General features: G+C 36.4%; 1 protein-coding gene across 5 annotated transcripts in view; it reads right to left on the bottom strand.

The window, feature by feature from the left end:
- Positions 1-7,549: 7,549 nt before the first annotated feature.
- The window catches only part of LOC104608736 (propionyl-CoA carboxylase), a 59,953-nt gene continuing 47,030 nt past the window's right edge, over positions 7,550-20,472 (bottom strand). For all 5 annotated transcript variants that reach the window (XM_010274810.3, XM_088889985.1, XM_088889983.1 and 2 more), the window contains 2 exons: positions 9,240-9,279; positions 7,550-8,825 (listed from right to left, as the gene is read on the bottom strand). In XM_010274810.3, the coding sequence (XP_010273112.1) occupies positions 8,241-8,825; positions 9,240-9,279 (625 nt within the window). In that variant the 3' untranslated portion in view covers positions 7,550-8,240. The remainder of the gene's footprint in view (positions 8,826-9,239; positions 9,280-20,472) is intronic.

A 20,472-nucleotide genomic window follows, 5' to 3' on the forward strand; every position in this document is an offset into this window, starting at 1 on the left:
AATTTGGGCCCAATATTTACACATCAATGATCATTGGATTTACCCACCCTATGAAAATCTATGGATAATAGACTTATATAAGATAAAGTTTATCAAGTAATCAGCCCTATAATGGTCTCTTACACCTAACATTTCGACTCATAATCATCAAAACACTACCCATAGGGAAGGATCACTTCCCTTACTACAAAGTACAGTGTCACACTCTCTGCTCAGATGGATCTCAGGATTAAAACATTTTGCAAACCTTACTCATAAAATAGTAATATAGCATATAAATACATTTTGCAAATCAAATTTCAAATACAGTTGAAAACCACTATCGGTAGTTTAGGTTTCCATCAAAGGTAGTGTAAAGCCTGATATTCACTGTCTAGCAAAGGGGCCAATCATATCACTATGATCACCCACTCAGGTAATTTCCTAAATTTCCCCAAAATATTCATATATTTGACCATTTATGGATCTCACTACTTGGCATATCAAAGACAGTTCAGTCCAAAACCTACTACAGTAATAACCAAGTCTAGGCTTAAGTGCAACTTTCCAGTTTTGCCCATCTATCACCAAGGTGCAGGGCATAATTGGAAATTGGTTTGGATTTAGTATTTCTTCCAAACACCCACCGGTTATGCTTAAGGTCTAAGCCTAACAGCTGAGACAGACTGTTCCAATTCAGGAGAAAACCAATGTCAGTCTTGTCAAGATAAACTCCCCAAGTCTATCCAATGGCTCAGAACATTCTAAACTGTCACGAGTCTCATAAGTGTCCAGTTTAAGAAGTAATTTACAAAAGTATACCAATTAAAACATAAAATAATAATGTAATTTATTCATTTACTGATAAATATTTTGTGTACATCAATATGATTAAGAGCTAAGGGCATACACTATCTAATAGAATGCTCAAGAAAGTCAAGGCACTCCCTCCTTGACAATTGACATATCCAGTGAAATGAACCTTTTGAATGCATGACTGGTCCAATTTATATTTCATATATATATATATATATATATATATATATATATATATATATATATATATATATATATATCCAACTATTTAACCTCATTCATTAAAGTTTCCCTTTCATTATATGCTTGCTTATTGATGCATTATGAGAATTTATGTTCATGTCGTACCCCTTCCTTTTTGTTTATGACAAAAGGGAGAGAAAAGTTTGATTGATAAAAAATGATTGTTGTAGAATTGTTGCAAGAAATAAGGGAAAAGACGCCTATGAAAGTAATACATCTTCCCAGATCAAAAGGAAAACTAAGTTTCAACTCCCAAGTGATAGTTAAGGAATTTTAGTTAACCTCCCAGATATATGAAACTGGAGGAATTTCATGCACTTGGAAGCCCTACTAGTTTGGGTCTTATTGGCACTCATATAGGTACAACTAATTAAGATATCGCATGCACCCATGAAGTCCTACTAGTTGTAAAGGCTTGGCTTGGCCGAACCTTCATAAAAATCTTGTGTGACTCTTGTGTTTTGCTTCATTTATTTTTAAGTTTGTAGTTTATTTTATTTGTGTTAACGTACTAACACTACAATACTTGAAACCTTGAGCTTTTATAAATCTGCACTTATTTTCTTTGTTTTATTTTAAATCTTCAAGATACAAGAATGCTAGTGCATTTTAAGCTCTAAATATTATCAATTGCACTAACTTACTAATTGCCTTTACCTTTCCTTTTCTTCTGTTTACGTTTATTGTTCATTTACATCTCAGTAGTTAGTTTTGTGAATTTGATACCTGGTCCATCTCTCAACTATCCAAGTGTAGCAGGTCATTTTCTCCATTATTTGTTAGTGGTTGGTCCTCTATCTTCAACTACCAACGCACACACCACCAAGTGTAGCTGTCATTATTATTGAGTGTATTTACTTTCAATTGCTACTTTGCTTTCTACAGTCATTTACATTTATTGTTCTTATTCTTTGTTTAATTATAGTACCACTAACCCAGATAGTAGGCTACAATTCTTTACTGTTTAATTTATTCACCAATTGTTATCTTCTTATTAACAATCTTATTATTATTACGGTGCTTAATTGGTGATTGCTAACCGTTGTAGCTCCTACTACTATCTTGCTTATCCAATTTGTATTTGCAGGTTGACCAGTTGAGTAGTTTGGCTGTGTCAAGTGTTTTTATCTTGATCAACTATTGAACCTCACTCACCAAGCCTTCAAAATTTCACTACAACGAAGTTGTTAAAAGGGCCTAGGTTCAGCTTGAGGGAAAGGGTTTTGAGATTTATTCTTAAAGAGTAAGAATTCGAATTGAATTTCAAAATAACCAAACCGTTTTCTAGACATTGGAGGGATTTTCTTTCTTTAGTGATGATTAAAATTTCCCCCAACATGTTAAAAGGATTTTCAAAGAAGGCAGTAGTCGTTAAAGCCTTCAAATGACAAAATTTCTTCAAAGTAATCTATGGTCAATTTTTCTAGTCGACCACTTAATAAAGGAAGGAATCTTTTTTTTTCTTTTGGTCAACTAGTTCCTTCATATCAGTCAGCCGATAACGAATGAACTCAATTTGACTGGGTTAGTCAACTATGGTTTTAATGGGAGTCAACAAATCATCTCAAACAAGGCATGTTGTATGTCTTGGTTATCACAATTAGTCAACTATACTTTTTGGGGTAGTTGACTACTCTTCACAGTCCTGATATTTCATACTTTGGCTATCATAGTTAATCAACTACGCTATCTGGGGTAATTGACTGCCTCACAGCCAAGATAAAGTTGTCTGACAGAAAGCACAACACTTACAAACCTTAGAAGTTCCTATCTAAGGGTTTAGAAATTCTTCCATTGGCTTTCAACATGTATTTTTCTGATTGTAGTCTTCTTGTTTTAGCTCAGGAAATCTTAGGAATCAAATCCATTAAAGTTTATGGTTTCTAAGATTGATTTTACTAAGTTCAGTCTTGTAAAGCATCTATAGAGTGCATCATACAATTGATTACATCAAGATTCTAAAAAAATAAAAATACAATTTAAGCATTCTTGATGTAGTCTTCTCCTTGATGAGATGTTGTAGACTTGTAGTAGATATTCTTTGAGTAGCTCCAAAACCATTGTGTCTTTCAATAGTCTTGATTCTTGAATTGCTTGGAGCTTCCTCAACTTGGAGAGATGATGATGATGATGGTGTTGAACTCTTTAAAACAAAGGCAACTATCTCAACAAAGCTTCCACTTCATCTTTGATAGCATTCTAATTTTACTACTCTTTTGGCCCAAAAAAGCTAACTAAAAATTTGTTGCACACTTAATTACACTATTAGTACTCTTAATGAATTTGTTATCAAGTCCACACTCTTGTATAGTTTAAGTGTATAAATTTAAATTATTATTCTATTTTAGAACTCTTGGTTCGCATGTTTCTAAACTTCATAGTTTGGATATCTAAATCTTATGGTTTAATACTTGAACCTAACTGCTATAACTATCGTTTTAACCTCTATGGTTAATCATTACTATGGTTATTTGCTGATCAGATGCATGCTTTTCTAGATCTATATATACATCTACTACATGTGAAAGGAGGAGTTATCCCTTTCACATTGGAATTAATTCCTCCAAGAGGGAGAATAGTTCTACTCAACCCCTTGCTTTTACTGATGCTAAAAGGGGGACAAAGATTATAAAGAAAAGCCAAAGTTAATTATTTCACCTACCAACCTTTTTCATGATGACAAAAGGGGGAGAAAGATAATGTTATAAAATGCTAATATTTTATTAATAAGCGAAGTGGTATAACATTAAGGGAAAAACAATATGATATGAGCTGAAATGTAAAAAGTCTTCCATTCAAAGGAGAACTTGTTCAGAGCATATGATGAATATAAGTCTCCTATTCAATGGGAGTTTTTGAGCTTAATATTTGTAATATTTCATTTTGTTTGGTTTGATCTATATTTATTAGCATTTTGTATCAGTGGAGAATACTTTAGAATACTTGTGTTTAATTTGAAAAGTGATTTTCTCATGAAACACATGCTATGCAAAATGAAGTACTTAAAGTGGGTTTCTAAACAATATTTGAACATCTACTTAGAATGTTAAAATCAAATTTATTATGAGAGGAAGCATAAATTCAGGAGTATTAATCTTGAAATTTGTTTATATATTTGTCCATCATTGGTTTTCCATTGTCATAAAGAGGGAGATTGTTGACTCTATGTGTTTTGATGATAACAAATTCATAAAGTACTAATGTGGTTTGAATTTATATGTTTTGATGATAGCAAATTCATAAAAAGATGGAGAGATCACAAGAAAAAAAAAAACAAGGGAAAAAGCAAGGAAACAAAAGAAAAATCAATAAATGTTCCCATGAGCTGAAGAGAGAGAGAGAGAGAGAAGAAAAATCCTAGTGTATGAAAGCCTTTAAAGAGAGAAATTGCATATACCTTGAGTTCCAATGATCTCTTGAGCCCTATTTTACACTAAGCTTTGTTGCATACCGAATAGTTTACTTATTATTGATATATCAGCCTTGTAGAGGCAAAAGCTTGATTGTTTTATCTTGTATTAGTACTATATTTGCAAGAGAATGGTAACTTTCAGGTGACTAGAAGAATTCTGGTTTTGTTGTGTTGTAGTGTTCAGGGATTGAACACGGGAGAAGGTTTTGATAGAATCTACAAGTTATTATTTGGAAAAAGGTCTTGTTGACACCCACAAGTCCCACTGAAGTTGTAAAATGGAACCTCTGTAAATCTCCTATGTTCTTTGTTCTTCTTATTGCTTATACTTGCATATGTTAGATAGTTTCTTTTTTTGGTTGATAATTGGCAATATATAATAAATTGTGCATGGGTCACAAATTTATTTTTACTTCCTATTCAGACTGGGCTTCGAACTTGGACCCCGAGCTTTGGGTTTTATATAAGGGCCAAGCTCAAGCTCAAGCCTAGATATTTTCTCTTGATAAGTGATAAAACCTGACCCAACCCCAGCCCCAAACAAGTCTACAATTAATATATGATAAGGTGTGTTATTAAAAACAAAATGTTGTACTTAATCAACTTACAACTTAGGAAATTAATATTACAATTACTTAATCTAAATAGATCAAGTTAAAATAACTAAAATAGAAAAATTATTACATTAAAGTTAAGTAAGCTTAAGCTTTGGTATTTACACTAACTTCACCTTAAGTTTAGTTATAATAGAAGTAACTATTAATAATTACTGTAAATTAGATTATTTAATTATTAATTATGTAAATATTTATAGGAGATTCAGTTACTATCATATGGTTATTCATGCCTAATATTTAGATGTAATTAATTTTAATTTTTATCAAGAAAGTCATAAATTATCATTCAGGGAATCTTCTTAAAGATAGGTTAATATTCTCCTTAGCATTAAAAACTAAGGAACATTGGAGGGTTCCTTCTATTTTAGTTTTACTTAACAAAACCCATGCATCACAAGGGCCGGACTAGTATATTATATATAATATTTTATATTCTATAATGTATAAAATATATTTATATACATATTATATGCCATTTAAATATAAAATATTATTTAATATTGTATATTTAAAGGACAAGCCTGAAATCAGGCTCAGTCTGGCCCAGTGGCCTATGATCACCCTAGGAGAAGTCCACGGCCAGTAGGTATCGGGTTTTTGGGTATCATACCTGAAAATTTGATAACATAAAGTGGTAACCAATCAGTTAGGCAGAACTCATGGGGAAGGGTGTGATTGGTCATAGTTCCTCTGTTATCATACCTTTCCTACATCATAGATATTTGTAGATTTGCGCTATCATAATATAATACAACCCGCAATGCTCTGTCCTTTTTGCTTGCTTGTTATAGACGTTTGTATGGGGCCAGATTGGGTTGAGCTGAGTCCATACCACCCAAGGCCTCTCACGGTCCCACCCAAGCCCATTCAAGGTAAGCTTGATTTTCATGGCAAGGCCCAGATTAACTTTCATAAATTAAGCCCAACCCATTAAAAAGCTCTAATTGGGTCGATACAGGCTCAGAGCCTGAACCACCATCTTGCACCCTTAATCCTAATTAAGCTAACACTGCAATCGGCACTGATCCGTTGGTAGGACCACCTACAAAAATGAGTCCCAATTTCCTGCCAATAAAAAACCTTCCAATATGATGTGCCTGCACATCTGAGTCCGAATCTCCTGCCCACACAAACTCTGCCCACGTCTACCCACATAACATTGCAACCACACATAGAGAACATCTCATCCTCCTATATAGTATTATGCAGGGGGTGACGTTCTCAATTCACGGGGGTAGTGTGTTGTGGGTAGACGTGGGCAGGAGATCTGGAATCTGCACATCTCATACATGGTGGGTTCCAGTCTTATGGTGAGATGTGCGGACACAGGTCATGTTGGAAGGAGATCCCAACTCTATCAAAGTAACCAGACTCCCCAAATTGGACACCTAAGACCACCGATTTCCTTTTTCTTGAAAGTCAAATTTATTTATTTGGTGTCATTACCACATTCACTACTGCCAATTAGTTGAATTGCTCTATGTCAAGCAACATACATGTAGTTCCAAGCAGAATTTGCAGCTTTCAAACAATACCAATAATTTGAAATTAGGTGTTAATTGAGTTGCCTTGCGAATCCTGTAACTTGGCATGGTTGAAAAGTTGAATTAACATTGACATGTGCAAAATCCATATCATCAGTAAAGATCTTAAATCAACTAGTATTACAATTCAAATTCCCGATGGATGAAGACAGCAATAAAACATACCAAGGCTCTTTTTGTAGTTACAAATATCTGAACTGGATACAGATTTTGTATCCAGTTCTTTGAGGGGGTGCAAATTTTGCATCCAGTTCAGTTTTGCATATGTTTATTTGTAATTATGATTTGTACTCCTATCTGATATAAAACTTTCACTTCTTGTTTTATTTGCAATCACTAGCAGTGCAAATTTTGCGTCCCAAAAATTGATGCAAAATTTGCACCACTTTCCTTCTACCTCGATTCTTCTCATGTAAAGTAGGAACCACATTATTTTTCTTCCTATCACACTCCAAAACAAATGACCCTTCTTCTATCTCCATTCTCTTTCATATAAAATGGGGACTTCATTTTTCTCCTCAAACAAATCAAATATGAAACAAAAGTGAACCAGAATTTATTCTCAGCCTATTTGCACTCCCATGCATTTACACCAGTGCAAATGAAATTCACACTGCAAATAAACTGAGCTTAAAGTCCAAGCCAACTTTTTATTCCACTATAGAACAATCAACTTGCAAAGTTGCAAGCGAGTGCCATCTCTAGAAATCTAATTCCAACTTTTCAATTTAAAGCAGAACGAAATGTATTATTCAAAAGATTTATAGAAAGAAAAATGCGTTTTCTTACTGTGATTCTAAACAAGTATATATGTTATAACTTCAAAATTTCAGGAGTACGTACCGTTCTACTTGGAATTAGACTTCAAAACATAGCATCTTCTTGCACATTGTCCTGAAGTGGAATTAGGCATGAAAATTGGACAAACATTTTGCCAGAAAATTAAATTTAAAAAAAAAAAAAGAAAAACATGTGGTCTCATATACAAGTGTTCTGCAGACTATTTCCATGAGTACATATTTCTGTTTTATAATATTTTCATGGCCAGGTAGCTTATTTTCCAGCCATTATTCATCTTGTGGGACACAGCTTTCCAAGATACAAAACAATGAAAATGCTGCCCACTGATCAAAAAAAGCAAATAAGCAACAATGCAAAGTTGCACCGAGTGTCAAGGAGGCAATATGACTTGCTGGCACAATATAAGATCTGAGATGGTCTTTCCATGCCGATCAATCCGCCTGGAACAATTGACACCACCATCAAGGATGTTACGAATCACAACATTCAAAGAATGTATTCCTTCTACTTGGAATTAGACTTCAAAACATAGCATCTTCTTGCACATTGTCCTGAAGTGGAATTAGGCATGAAAATTGGACAAACATTTTGCCAGAAAATTAAATTTAAAAAAAAAAAAAGAAAAACATGTGGTCTCATATACAAGTATTCTGCAGACTATTTCCATGAGTACATATTTCTGTTTTATAATATTTTCATGGCCAGGTAGCTTATTTTCCAGCCATTATTCATCTTGTGGGACACAGCTTTCCAAGATACAAAACAATGAAAATGCTGCCCACTGATCAAAAAAAGCAAATAAGCAACAATGCAAAGTTGCACCAAGTGTCAAGGAGGCAATATGACTTGCTGGCACAATATAAGATCTGAGATGGTCTTTCCATGCCGATCAATCCGCCTGGAACAATTGACACCACCATCAAGGATGTTACGAATCACAACATTCAAAGAATGTATTCCTTCAACTTCATAAATCTCCACCTTTACATGTTCATCAGCCCAACTGTTTCTTTTCTTGATAGCATCTGGATCAGGAAATGAAGTGGTATCTAGAAGAGTTGATACCACCTCCTTCACCCATTTGGGTGTTATGATCAACTTCAGCCTCTCAATATCTGGAGGGAAATGGGGTATAATTGAGAAATTCAAGTCATTTCCTTTATCCCCAGCCCTGCTATGGGCTATATCATAGAGAGGAATCTTCTGACCACATGGAGCAGGAGCAAGAGCAATGTTTGGTGATGGCAACTCTGAATGAGCACCACATGCCTGATTCTGTCTGACTAGCTGCAAGAGTGACTCATGTATAACAAGTCTTTCCGTATCCTCCTTCAAACCACCATCTTGGTTCACCAAATCCATGATTTTGGCATTTTTGGCTCCTGTTTTCCAGAAGATGCATTCACGTTTGACCTGAAATGACCATACAAACCTCTCTTATGGGGCATTCTTAGGGCCAAGTGATGATCTAAAAATTATTGGTTTTTGGAAGCTCAAAAGCATTCCAAACTGACTTGGCTTACCAAGATTCCATCAGTGAAGAGGGTGATCTTAATCTTTTACATTAGAGGGTGCTATAAGAAGTTATCAATAAATTCAAAGATGGAATGACTTTCAGAATTCAAGTTTTGATTTATATTGGAATGAACTTGGTCTATTTTGTAGTTTGACTTGAAACTGGACTGAATTGATTTTAATCCCAGAACACTATTGTCTTCCATAGCAATATGAAGTACATATCATCTCCAGAAATCTTAGTAAGTAGAAATGCAAAAGCCATACCAAATCTTTTAGAAGAATTATCATTCTTAAATGCATAATCCATACCAGTTCCTTTTGAAGAACAACCTCTCTCTTATGTCCCGTGCTGCATTTAATTAGCAAAGAAGGGATCAAGAAAGAATAAAAGATGAGAAGTTTAAAAATAAGCTACAATCTCCAACAAAAGAATAAAAAAATAAGATACTAGAGTCAGCAAGTGGCAGAAGTAATAAAATAAAATACAACTTTAGAATGAACTCCATATTCAAAAAAAGAGATGTTTTGTAAGAGGCCCTCTCTTACTAGTTTGAAGCTGAAACTACCAGAAAGAAGATAACGTTTAAAATGGATCAGTGTCTAAAAATTCTGATGCATGACATATACTTCAAGGAATGAGGCTTAGGCCTCATGAGGATGTACTAGGACCTTAAGATACATGAGGCACATGATTCAAGGGATGAGGATCAGTCCTCATGAGTTACCACATTTTTTAAGGAAAAAAACATGAATCTAAAATGAGGGGAAGTACAGAAATATGCACAAGTAATTTTTTATGTAGAAAAGGCATAAAATGGATAAATGATCACATAAAAAGCAACTTGAGAATATTAGGAACTTTAGAGAAAGCAGACAGATCCTTAAAAATCATCTAATAAAGCCCTTAAAGATAAAGAATACCTCAAATGATTTTAAATTATGTCAAAAGCATAAATATAACCACAGTACACATAGATAGATGCATTTACATTTACAATACAAATGCACACATAAGGCATCTCAGTATGAGAAGAATATGCCTCGTACATTCAGGATAGAGCCTCAAAGTTGAGCCTTGAGGTATTTTCCTTGAGCCTTGCCTGGAGGAAAACCCCAAAGCATAAGCATCATAAACTTTTTAGAACATTGGCATAGATGAAGACTACACAACTGTCCCCGTGGAACAGCATATGAGCAACAAAACTAGATTTCTTTCTCCATTTCCATGACCAACCAGTTCATGTGCACAACCAAGCATGGTTTTTAATTACCATTATTGGGTGGCTGAAGTTGGTTCAGTCACTTTCGTTGAGCTTCTTTGGAGAAGTCACTAAAAGAAGCTTCATGGGAAAGCCATTTTTTGTTGAAATACAGCTAATTTGGCTTTCTGCATTTTACACTAAACATTGCTTATAGGCTGTCCAAGTGGGCCCACCTTGCAATACCAAAAGTTTCCATGTGAAAGGCCTCCCAAACGGGCACTAAACTACCAATAACTTATTATTTAGCCAAAGGACCATAAACGATGGACACAGTTGCTTGAATTTACACTGTTTGCTTTAAGATTCTCTCACTTTCCCTGAGAAGTATGATGCAGATAGAGAGGAAGTAAAAAAAGAACCATATCTTAGACTCACAAGTTTCCACGAAATTTGGGGTTTTCTTCCATGGGGCCCATGGTACTTTGAAGTCCGCTGACCCAGATGCCCTCTAGGTTGCCAAACCATAATCAACAATGGAGTTAGACCCAAAATCTCTCTAACATGTGAATAAAACTACAATCACCTAAAACAGGCCTTTTGTGGTAGAGCTTTAACTCATACTCTTCATCATGGTATTCTCCTTTTGTTCTATCTCTCTCAAGTTCTATAAGCAAAATAGAGCATCAGCTCTCTCTATGTCCCATCAAGGGTTCTACCCCTTCAATTTTTTTTTTCTTTTCTGCAGAGATGATGGGCAGAATGGGCCTTAGTCCTTTATTTTGTGGGTCATTAGTATGTTATGTTTTCAGTTAGTGGGCCTCAGTTTATGGGCCAGCTTTCTTCCTTTTATTGTCTATTTAATAGCCGCCCTATTGAGGGCACTCTTGTCATTGTACAACTTTACAAATCAGATAAATAAAATTAATTTACAAGACTAAGGAGAGGTTCAATCAACTCTCTTCTTTCTTCCCTTTATTCCCTTCTCTTCTTCTTCCTCTACTAAACTCTCTTTCTTCCATCTTCTTCTTCCTTTTTGCTTTATTTTTCAAACTTGTGCAGGTGTGATTTGCAACTTGGTATGGAGAATTGATTGGCTAATTGATTAACAATTAATACAGCCCAGTTGGGGGAGGTTTTTGGAGAAGATTACAGTCTTTGTTTGAAGCCCAAGACAGGTTCTTGGAGGGTTTCCCAAAAACCCTAGCTAATTGGAGAATGGGATTAAGGGATATAGAGACAAATTGGACCTGGCGCTTGGGGCAAGAATAGAAGTTTTTTTATCAATATTGAGATTGATCTATGTTGGAAAGGTTTTTGGGGTCCCAGGAAGGAGCGACTAGACTTTCTCTCTTTCTCTTGGGGTGCCAAGTCCAGTAAAACCCTAATTTTGGTTGGTTAAAGAGTAGTTTTGGCCATAGGGTAGTGTTCTTTTATCAGTAGCACCCTAATTTTATTTTCATTTGTTTCTGTTTAGTTAATGCAGCAAACTAGAGGTGAGACGAAAGAACCTATGAAGTCTAGGTTTAGCCCAGGAGGGTTTGTGGAGACTTTGTTAGGACTAGTAACATCAGTGAAGTTAGATGGAACTAATTATCTAGCATGATCTTGATCAATTAAGACCCATGTTTGCAATAGAGGAAAATGGGGGTAAATCACTGGGAGTAAGAATCGGTCTAAGGAGAACTTGCCTATGAAAGGCGGATGCAGGAAAACTATACAATTGTAGATTGGCTAGTAAATTCATCCAACCTCACATTAGTCAACACTATTTGTTGATGGATACCACAAAAGAGGTGTGGGATAGTGTTACAAAGACCTATTCCCAGAAATTGAATGTTGCTATGGCCTACAAATTAAAGAATGGTATGAATAATCTAAGAGAGGGTGAGAAGCCTTTAGCCATATACTTCTCAATGCTGAAATCTCTTTGGCAGGAGATTGATCTGATGGAGACTGCTGTGTAGGGGTGCACTAAATATGTTAAGACCCATAGGAAGTTAGTGGAGAGGAATTTGGTCTTTGAGTTCCTTACTAGACTCGACCCCAAACATGATATTGTCAAACAAAACATTCTAGCAAAGGATTAGGTGTCCATATCTCAATTCTCAAGCTCATGTTATGGTTAGTAGTGAGAAGAGTAGGAGACAGGTACAAATTGCAAAAGCCCTAGTTGATCACCTTGCTAATGGTAAAATGAATTATAAAACCAAGGGTTACCACTAAGAAGAAAGATGTGGTGTGTGAGTACTACAAGAAACCTAAGCACACAAAGGACACTTGTTGGAAGCTACACCCAAAGCTTTTACCTCCAAGATTCAAGACCAATAACAATGATAAGAAGAATGGGAGTAGGAGAGGTGGCAATATTAATGTAGCCTCTTCTAAGGTGGAGAAAGGGTCCAATGATAAGAAATCTATGGGGGAACAGCTTGCAACTACCAGAGTAGAGTATGAAAAGTATGGCCGCATCATCATCTGCCTAGAATTTGCTACTACAACTGCTTCAGGAAACAACCCTTCATCAGCATATTTCCACTTAGGTATTCATGACACTATGAATCATGTTTTTGTCTCAAGTAATCATAGGATCCCTTGGATAATAGATTTTGGTGCTTCTAACCACATGACAGGTATGTCCCATTTATTTACTTCATATCAACTTTTATCTAGTAGAGATAAAACTTCCCTTCTTGATGACTCTATTGCTCCTATATCAGGCAAAGGAAACATTAGAACCTCAGATTCCCTCACTTTATATTTAGTTCTTCATGTATCTAAGCTTAATACTAACCTTCTTTCAGTTAGTAACTTGACAAAATCCTTGAATTGCAATGTAACCTTCTTTCCTTCATATTGTGTTTTTCAGTACATGAAATCTCAAAAAGCGGTTGGGAGCAAGGTTCAAAAAATCGATGCGATACACCCCATATCAGGCATATCGTATCGTATCTTTTGGGTCCCGATACGCCTGTTAGCAGGTGTTTCAAGACCCCACTATTTTCTAATAAAAAATATGGGTATTAAACTACCCAAAAACCAAATTCAAAAAAAAATTAAAAAAAAAAAAACATATTTCCGCATGGTTCAAAGTACTGATACGCCTCTGCCGATACACAAAGGCATATCGATACTTTGAACCATGGTTGGGAGTGGCCATGAGGTGAATGGGACTAGACATGCTTGAGCAAAGTCAAGTACCACCTCAAAAAGTTGCTTTTGGGTCACATGTGTCAGAGTCAGTTAGTCAAGTCATGTTGTGTCATTATCGTTTAGGTCATCTTTCATTTTTTTCATTAAGTCTTTTGTTTCCAGCATTATTTAAAGGAATAAATTTGTCCAGATTAATTGTGAGTCTTCTAAGCTATCAAAACTGTAATCATTCATGGAGAGTGGGAGATGAGAGAGAGAGAGAGAAAAAGAGAAGGAGAGGAAGATACGATTGAGAGAAAAAGAACTGACCTCTCTGGCGGCCGCCAGTTCACTATTTATATTAACTTAATAAAAAGAATAGAAATTACAAGTATGCCCCTGGCGGCACACATTAGAGACAAACTAATAAAAAAAGAAGGAAAAATAACTAACTAACAGTATCTTAAGAGGACAACCTACTAACAACAACTATAAAGTAACAATTAAATAGGCCTTACAACACTCCCCCTCAAGTTGGGCTGAATATGTCTATCATGCCCAGCTTGTCACATAACTCATTGTGCCGCGAGTATGGAAGCCCTTTTGTGAGGACATCAGCGAGTTGTTCCTTGGAGTTGAGATAAGGGATGCAAATTTCTCTTTTTTCCAATTTTTCCTTTATGAAGTGTTTGTCCACCTCAATGTGCTTGGTCCTCTCATGTAGGACAGGGTTGCTGGCGATGTTTATGGCTGCCTTGTTGTTACAGTAAAGAAACATAGGATTATGAACAACAACTCCAAGCTTCCCTAGAAGATTCTTTAGCCAAAGGACTTCAGCCACCCCATGTGCCAAAGCTCTATATTCAGCTTCAGCACTTGATCTTGCTACCACACTTTGTTTCTTACTTTTCCAAGTCACTAGGTTTCCTCCCACAAATGTGTGTTGGATTGAAGTCTTTGCATGTATGAGTATTCGGCTGATAAGAGTTCTTATTAGCCTTGATGAGAGTAGAATTTATCATATTTTTATCTCTAATTATTCTGTCTTTTATACTGAATTAGCACCTAATTGGACTCATATTTTTGTTCAAGGCATGAAAGAAGGCATCAGGAGCAAAGAAAGACAAATCGAATGATTTTTCACAGTTTCAACATCGTTCAATAATCTGGGCCTAACTCGCGTATCCGAACTCCGAATGGGCTGATTCAAGATCCACTGGAAAGATAAGAGAAAAAGACACAACTTTAATGTTTTGGGCTTTCATAGATTCAGCCTGCATCGAAGTCAAATCCAGGCCCGAAGTCGCGGCAATTTCTTAGGAAGGCCCAATCCACAGCTGAAGCCCAACTTGCAGAAAAGCCTGGCTGAAGCCCAATTCGCAGAGGAGGTCTAATACGAATCCAAGAACAAGAAACTGAGAAGAGTCCTTCCAGATCTAAATTCTTGATGTAATCTTAGAAAGATAAAAGGATTGAGTTCATTAGATAAAGAGATAAGAGTATAATTAGAATAGGACTTGTAAGATAAACTTCAAGAGGAAGTAGAAGACCACCCCCTCCCCTTAAGCTATATAAAGGAGGGGAAGGACCAGCTTTAGGCATCACTCAATCTCTGGAGGGGATCACAAATTGCATTGAGCTATCAGTCAAGAGAGGAGAAAAGAAGTCAAGAAAGAGAGGAAAGGAGATCAAGAATTCAAGAAATCTCAAGAAGAAGGTGGCGACAAGAAGAGGAGATCTCAGCACCATGGACGAATTCAAGAGTTCTTTCTTTCCCTTTGTTTGCTTTAGTTCTCTTATCATGAACTGATTTATTTCTTGCTAGGGCTGAGGAAAGCCTAATTATGTTAATGAATATATTTTTATCTTTATGATTTATCCATGATTGTGATTTTCATATAGTCTATGAATTATTGTGCTTAATGCAATTAAGAACTTGGCCACCTCTTAATTGATTTGAGTTATGCGAATGAATCGAGAGAGGAATTCACATAATCGACTGAATAATTCATAGTGTGAATTGAATGGTATATAGAGATATATATACATGATTCATCTGAATTTCATGGTCTTCTTGGACTTAATGCACTCCCATCTTGAGAGTTCTACTCGAGAGATCGAAGGGCTACCTGATGGCCGTAGGTTTAGTATATCTCGAGAGAGAATATTAAATAAAATTGGAAAGACTTCAGCTTATGAGAATGACAACTAATCTTGGTAAATTGAACCCATAAATATTCATTGCATTGGTTAGGTGAACCAAAAGCCCTAGCGATTCCATCCTTTGCAGATTCGATTAGTGATCACCTTCGCTTTTATTTTCTTATGCTAATTTTTATTCTCAATAGTCCTTGCTCAATTCTGAATTTCGGTTGCCCAAATAATTAGGGAAGACTGTGGTTCTAATACTTATTTTGTTAAATCCCCGTGGGAATGATATTATTATACTACTTGATAACTAGTGCACTTGCTAGAGTTATATATTTATAGCTATCATGTTTTTGGCGCCATTGCCGGGGATTTAATCCTAAAATAATATTAGAATTTGTTAACCTTGATTAATTTGAACCTTTTATTTCTGTTTTTATTTTCTTTTTATTTCTGTTATTATTTTCACTTTTGTTTATTTGTTCGAACTCTTGCTGTGTTCAGATTTATTAGTGCATGACACACACTGGAAAAGAAGGACTAGCAAGATTCGATCCTGAAATAGAAAGAACCCTTCTTTATTTAAAGAGATGCTTAGAGGGTATCCTCACCATGGAATACCAGTTTGGTATCAAAATCAGACCTTTTATAATGGCATTACCCCCCCTAATCGATATATTATTGATGCAGCCGCAGGTGGCACTATCATGAGAAGAACACCAGAGGAAGCCTATGACCTAGTAGAAGAGATGGTGTCAAACAACTACCAATGGAGTAATGATCAAACCAATCAAAGGGGAGTACACCATATCGATTCCTTTGCTGCTCTATCGGCTCAACTTGCTAATCTGAATAAGAAACTTGATACTCTTAATATTGCAGCAATAAATACATTATCTAGCATCCCATGTGATTTCTGTTGTCAAATAGGACATGCTAATTCTGATTGTCCATTAAGTAGTCCTTTCACTTCATATGAGAATGCTAATCTTATCTCTCATGCTGGCAGGCCGAATTTCAACTCCTACTCAAACACATACAACCCAGGGTGGAGGGATCATCCAAACTTTTCATGGAACAACAATCAACAAAAGGCACCCATGGGATTCCAACAACCACCCCCACAAGAAAAAAAGAGTAATTTGGAGGAGATGATTTCTAAGTTCATCAATGCTACTGAAGCAAAATTCCAAAGCCATGAAGCATCGATTAAGAACTTAGAAGTTCAAGTGGGGTAGATTGTGCATCTGTTGTCGGAAAGAAAAGAGGAACAGCTACCCAGCAATACGGAGAAGAATCCAAAAGAGCAAGTAAATGCCATAGCTTTAGGAAGTGGGAAGACATTTGGCAAACCCCGAAAGGATGATAAGGAAGCTGATGTGGCCGATCTGCAAAAGAAGATCGAAGGGAGTACACCTAAACTATGTTCAGATGCTATTAAACTTCCTCTCCCCTACCGTGAAAGAGTCTTAAAGCTAACTTGGATGAGGAAGTTAAGGAGGTTTTGAACAATTTGAAGGCTGGCCAGGAAGGGTGCAAGCCAAGACAAGGTAAGGTTCATTATAATATGTTGTTGATTTCTAATAAGAGATCGTTACCCTCTATTTTGCAAGCCCCTGTTCCATATTTAAACCCACCCATGATGGATGGAAGGGGAGCACACCGAAAGCTGAAACCACGAGAGTTAGAGGATCCGACTTATGATAGGGAAGTTTGCTTTGTCTTACATTTCTAGTTTAGTTTTTTTTTTGGCCCTTTCTTTGCATTTAACCTCACATTGGGGACAATGTAAGTTTTAAGTGTGGGGGAGGGGATTTAGGATTTAGGTTAGAATTTAGGTGGTGTTTTAAAATTTGATTTAGGTCATGTTTTCTGCATTTAAAAAAAAAAAAAAAAAAAAAAACTCAACTCTTTTGAAATCAATTGAAACAATGTTCTAGGAAAATTTTTGTGAACCTTGTAATGAGATACAATTAGGAAGTACACGACCTATCTGAAGCCATTTCTAGTTAAGCTAGTCCTAAATTCAAGTTTAAGTAAATAGGGTGAATATTTTTGGTAGGATGGAGCATAAAATGCACCTACCAACCAAGTAATTCAATGGTAGGATGGAGCATAAAATGCACCAACCAACCAAGCAATCCAATAGTAGGATGGAGCATAAAATGCACCTACTATCCAGGAAATTCAACAGTAGGACGGAGCATAAAATGCACCTATAGGGCGAGTGATCCAAAAGTGAGACGGAGCATAAAATGCACTCACTCCTGAAAAAAAAAAGAAAAAAAAAAGAAAAAAAAAAGAAAAAAAAAGAGAAAAAAAGAAAGAGAGGTTTTCCTGATTTATTACCTGGTTTGCAGTAGCAAAAATTGGATTGGATGATAGATGAGTTGAGTATAACTTGGTTGTGCTGATTTAATGGTTTGCAATAGTTAACCTAGAATATTTGTGGAGAAAGAGGAAGGAGAGTTGAGTTTAAAAATCGGTAGGAAAGTTAGTTTTTTTCTTGCTTTATTTCTTGCTTGAGTTTTGTCTTGCCCGAGGACGGGCAAGAGTTTTAAGTGTGGGGGATTTGATGAGAGTAGAATTTATCATATTTTTATCTCTAATTATTCTGTCTTTTATACTGAATTAGCACCTAATTGGACTCATATTTCTGTTCAAGGCATGAAAGAAGGCATCAGGAGCAAAGAAAGACAAATCGGATGATTTTTCACAGTTTCGACATCGTTCAGTAATCTGGGCCTAACTCGCGTATCCGAACTCCGAATGGGCTGATTCAAGATCCACTGGAAAGATAAGAGAAAAAGACACAACTTTAATGTTTTGGGCTTTCACAGATTCGGCCTGCATCGAAGTCAAATCCGGGCCCGAAGTCGCGGCAATTTCATAGGAAGGCCCAATCCGCAGCTGAAGCCCAACTTGCAGAAAAGCCTGGCTGAAGCCCAATTCGCAGAGGAGGTCTAATACGAATCCAATAATAAGAAACTGAGAAGAGTCCTTCCAGATCTAAATTCTTGATGTAATCTTAGAGAGATAAGAGGATTGAGTTCATTAGATAAAAAGATAAGATTAGAATTAGGATAGGACTTTCTATTCTTGTAAAGATAAACTTCAAGAGGAAGTAGGATACCACCCCCTCCCCTTTAATCTATATAAAGGAGGGGGCAGACCAGCTTTAGGATCACACAATCACTTGATCACTGAATCATTCAATCATTCAACTTCTGATTTGAATCAAGGAGCAAGGAGCAATCAGTCAAGAAGGGTTCAAGAAAGGTTCAAGAATTCAAGAAACTTCAAGAAGAGGAGATCTCAGCACCATGGGCGAATTCAAGAGTTCTTTTTTCCCCTTTCTTTGTTTTAATTCTTCCATTATGAACTGATTTGTTTCTTGCTAGGGCTGTGGAAAGCCTAACCATGTTAATGAATATATTTTTATCTTCTTGATTTATCCAAGATTGTGATTTCCATATAGTCTATGAATTATTGTGCTTAATGCAATTAAGAGCTTGGCCACCTCTTAATTGATTTGGGTTATGTGAATGAATTGAGAGAGGAATTCACATAATTGACAGAATAATTCATAGTGTGAATTGAATGGTATATAGAGATATATATACATGATTCATCTGAATTTAATGGTTTTCTTGGACTTAATGCACTTCCATCTTGAGAGCTCTACTCGAGAGATCGAAGGGTTACCTGATGGGCGTAGGTTTAGTATATCTCGAGAGAGAATATTAAATAAATTTGTGAAAATCTCAGCTTATGGGAATAACAATTAGTCTTGGATAATTGGACCCATCAATATTCATTACATTGGTTAGGTGGACCAAAAGTCCTAGCGATTTCATCATTGCATATTCGGTTAGTAATCACCTTTGTTTCCATTTTCTCTTTGTTCCAGTTTTTATTTTCAGTAGTTCTTGTTGCCTTAAATCTAAATTTCGACTGTCCAAATAATTAGGGAAGACCGTGATTCTAATACTTATTTTGTTAAATCCCCGTGGGAACGATATTATTATACTACTTGATAACTAATGCACTTGCTAGAGTTATATATTTATAGCTATCAAGCCTATACTTAAGTTTAAGTTGTCTTGTACCGGGCCTATGTTAGTGGGCCTAATTCTGTTTAATGTTTTAAGTTGTCTTGGTGTCCCATCACTAATCGGAGGCATTCCAGTAACTTCCTGTATCATTGTACTTCATCATAATATAAATAATAGTACTGTCGACTGAGCTATTCAGTTCGACATTCACAGCATATTAGTGGTGTTCTCCTCTCCTCTACTTCAAGTACAGTTCTCAAGATCACATGGTATCAGAGCACTAGCTTCTCTTTGGTTTCAGCCGGCGCACTACTCTCTCTTCTCTTGCTGTTCTTTCCATCTTCTTTCTTCTTTTTCTGGGTTGCTAAAAAAAAACTAGGGTTGTAAGAGAACAAAGCAGATTCGAACCTAGGGTTTCCCTGGGTTGTAGGGCTCAAGGGAGGTAAGACCTAGAAGTGGATGCCCTACTAGGTTCTTCTTTCAGCAAATAGTAGCTATTTGGCTACTAAGAGAGGCCTGTATAGGACAGACCTAATTGAGGACTGATTTCAGCAGTCCTAGCCCTAGCCAAAAGGGGGAGAGCTTCTCCATAACTGCAGCTTCGAAGCCCCAGCAAAACCAGCATAGCACAGTGGTAAACAGCCCCATGTTCAGGTTGGTTATCAGTCCGGAACCTCTCACCACTGCTGTACCCGAACTGCTTCAGCTCAAGTGAAGATTACCTAGGGAGCTGCCAGCTCCAGATTGTCCAGCACTGTGAACCCTAGTTGAGGACTGATGTCAGCAGTCCTAGTATTGGCCGGAAGGAGGGACACTCTCCTTACAGTTGCAGTACTCGAAGTTCAAGTGGAGTCTGCATAGCACAATAGTTGAGAACCCTTAGTTTCAGGTCGGTTACCAGCCCAGAACTCCTTGCTTGCTGCTGTAACTGAACTGCTCCAGAACTGTGACAGCCTCGGCAAGTCTGAAACTGTGTCGAGTGCTGTCAGAATCTGCTGTAATCACTTC

Source organism: Nelumbo nucifera, chromosome 6 (assembly GCF_055504915.1).
Source record: "Nelumbo nucifera cultivar China Antique chromosome 6, China Antique-T2T, whole genome shotgun sequence".
NCBI classification, from domain to species: domain Eukaryota; kingdom Viridiplantae; phylum Streptophyta; class Magnoliopsida; order Proteales; family Nelumbonaceae; genus Nelumbo; species Nelumbo nucifera.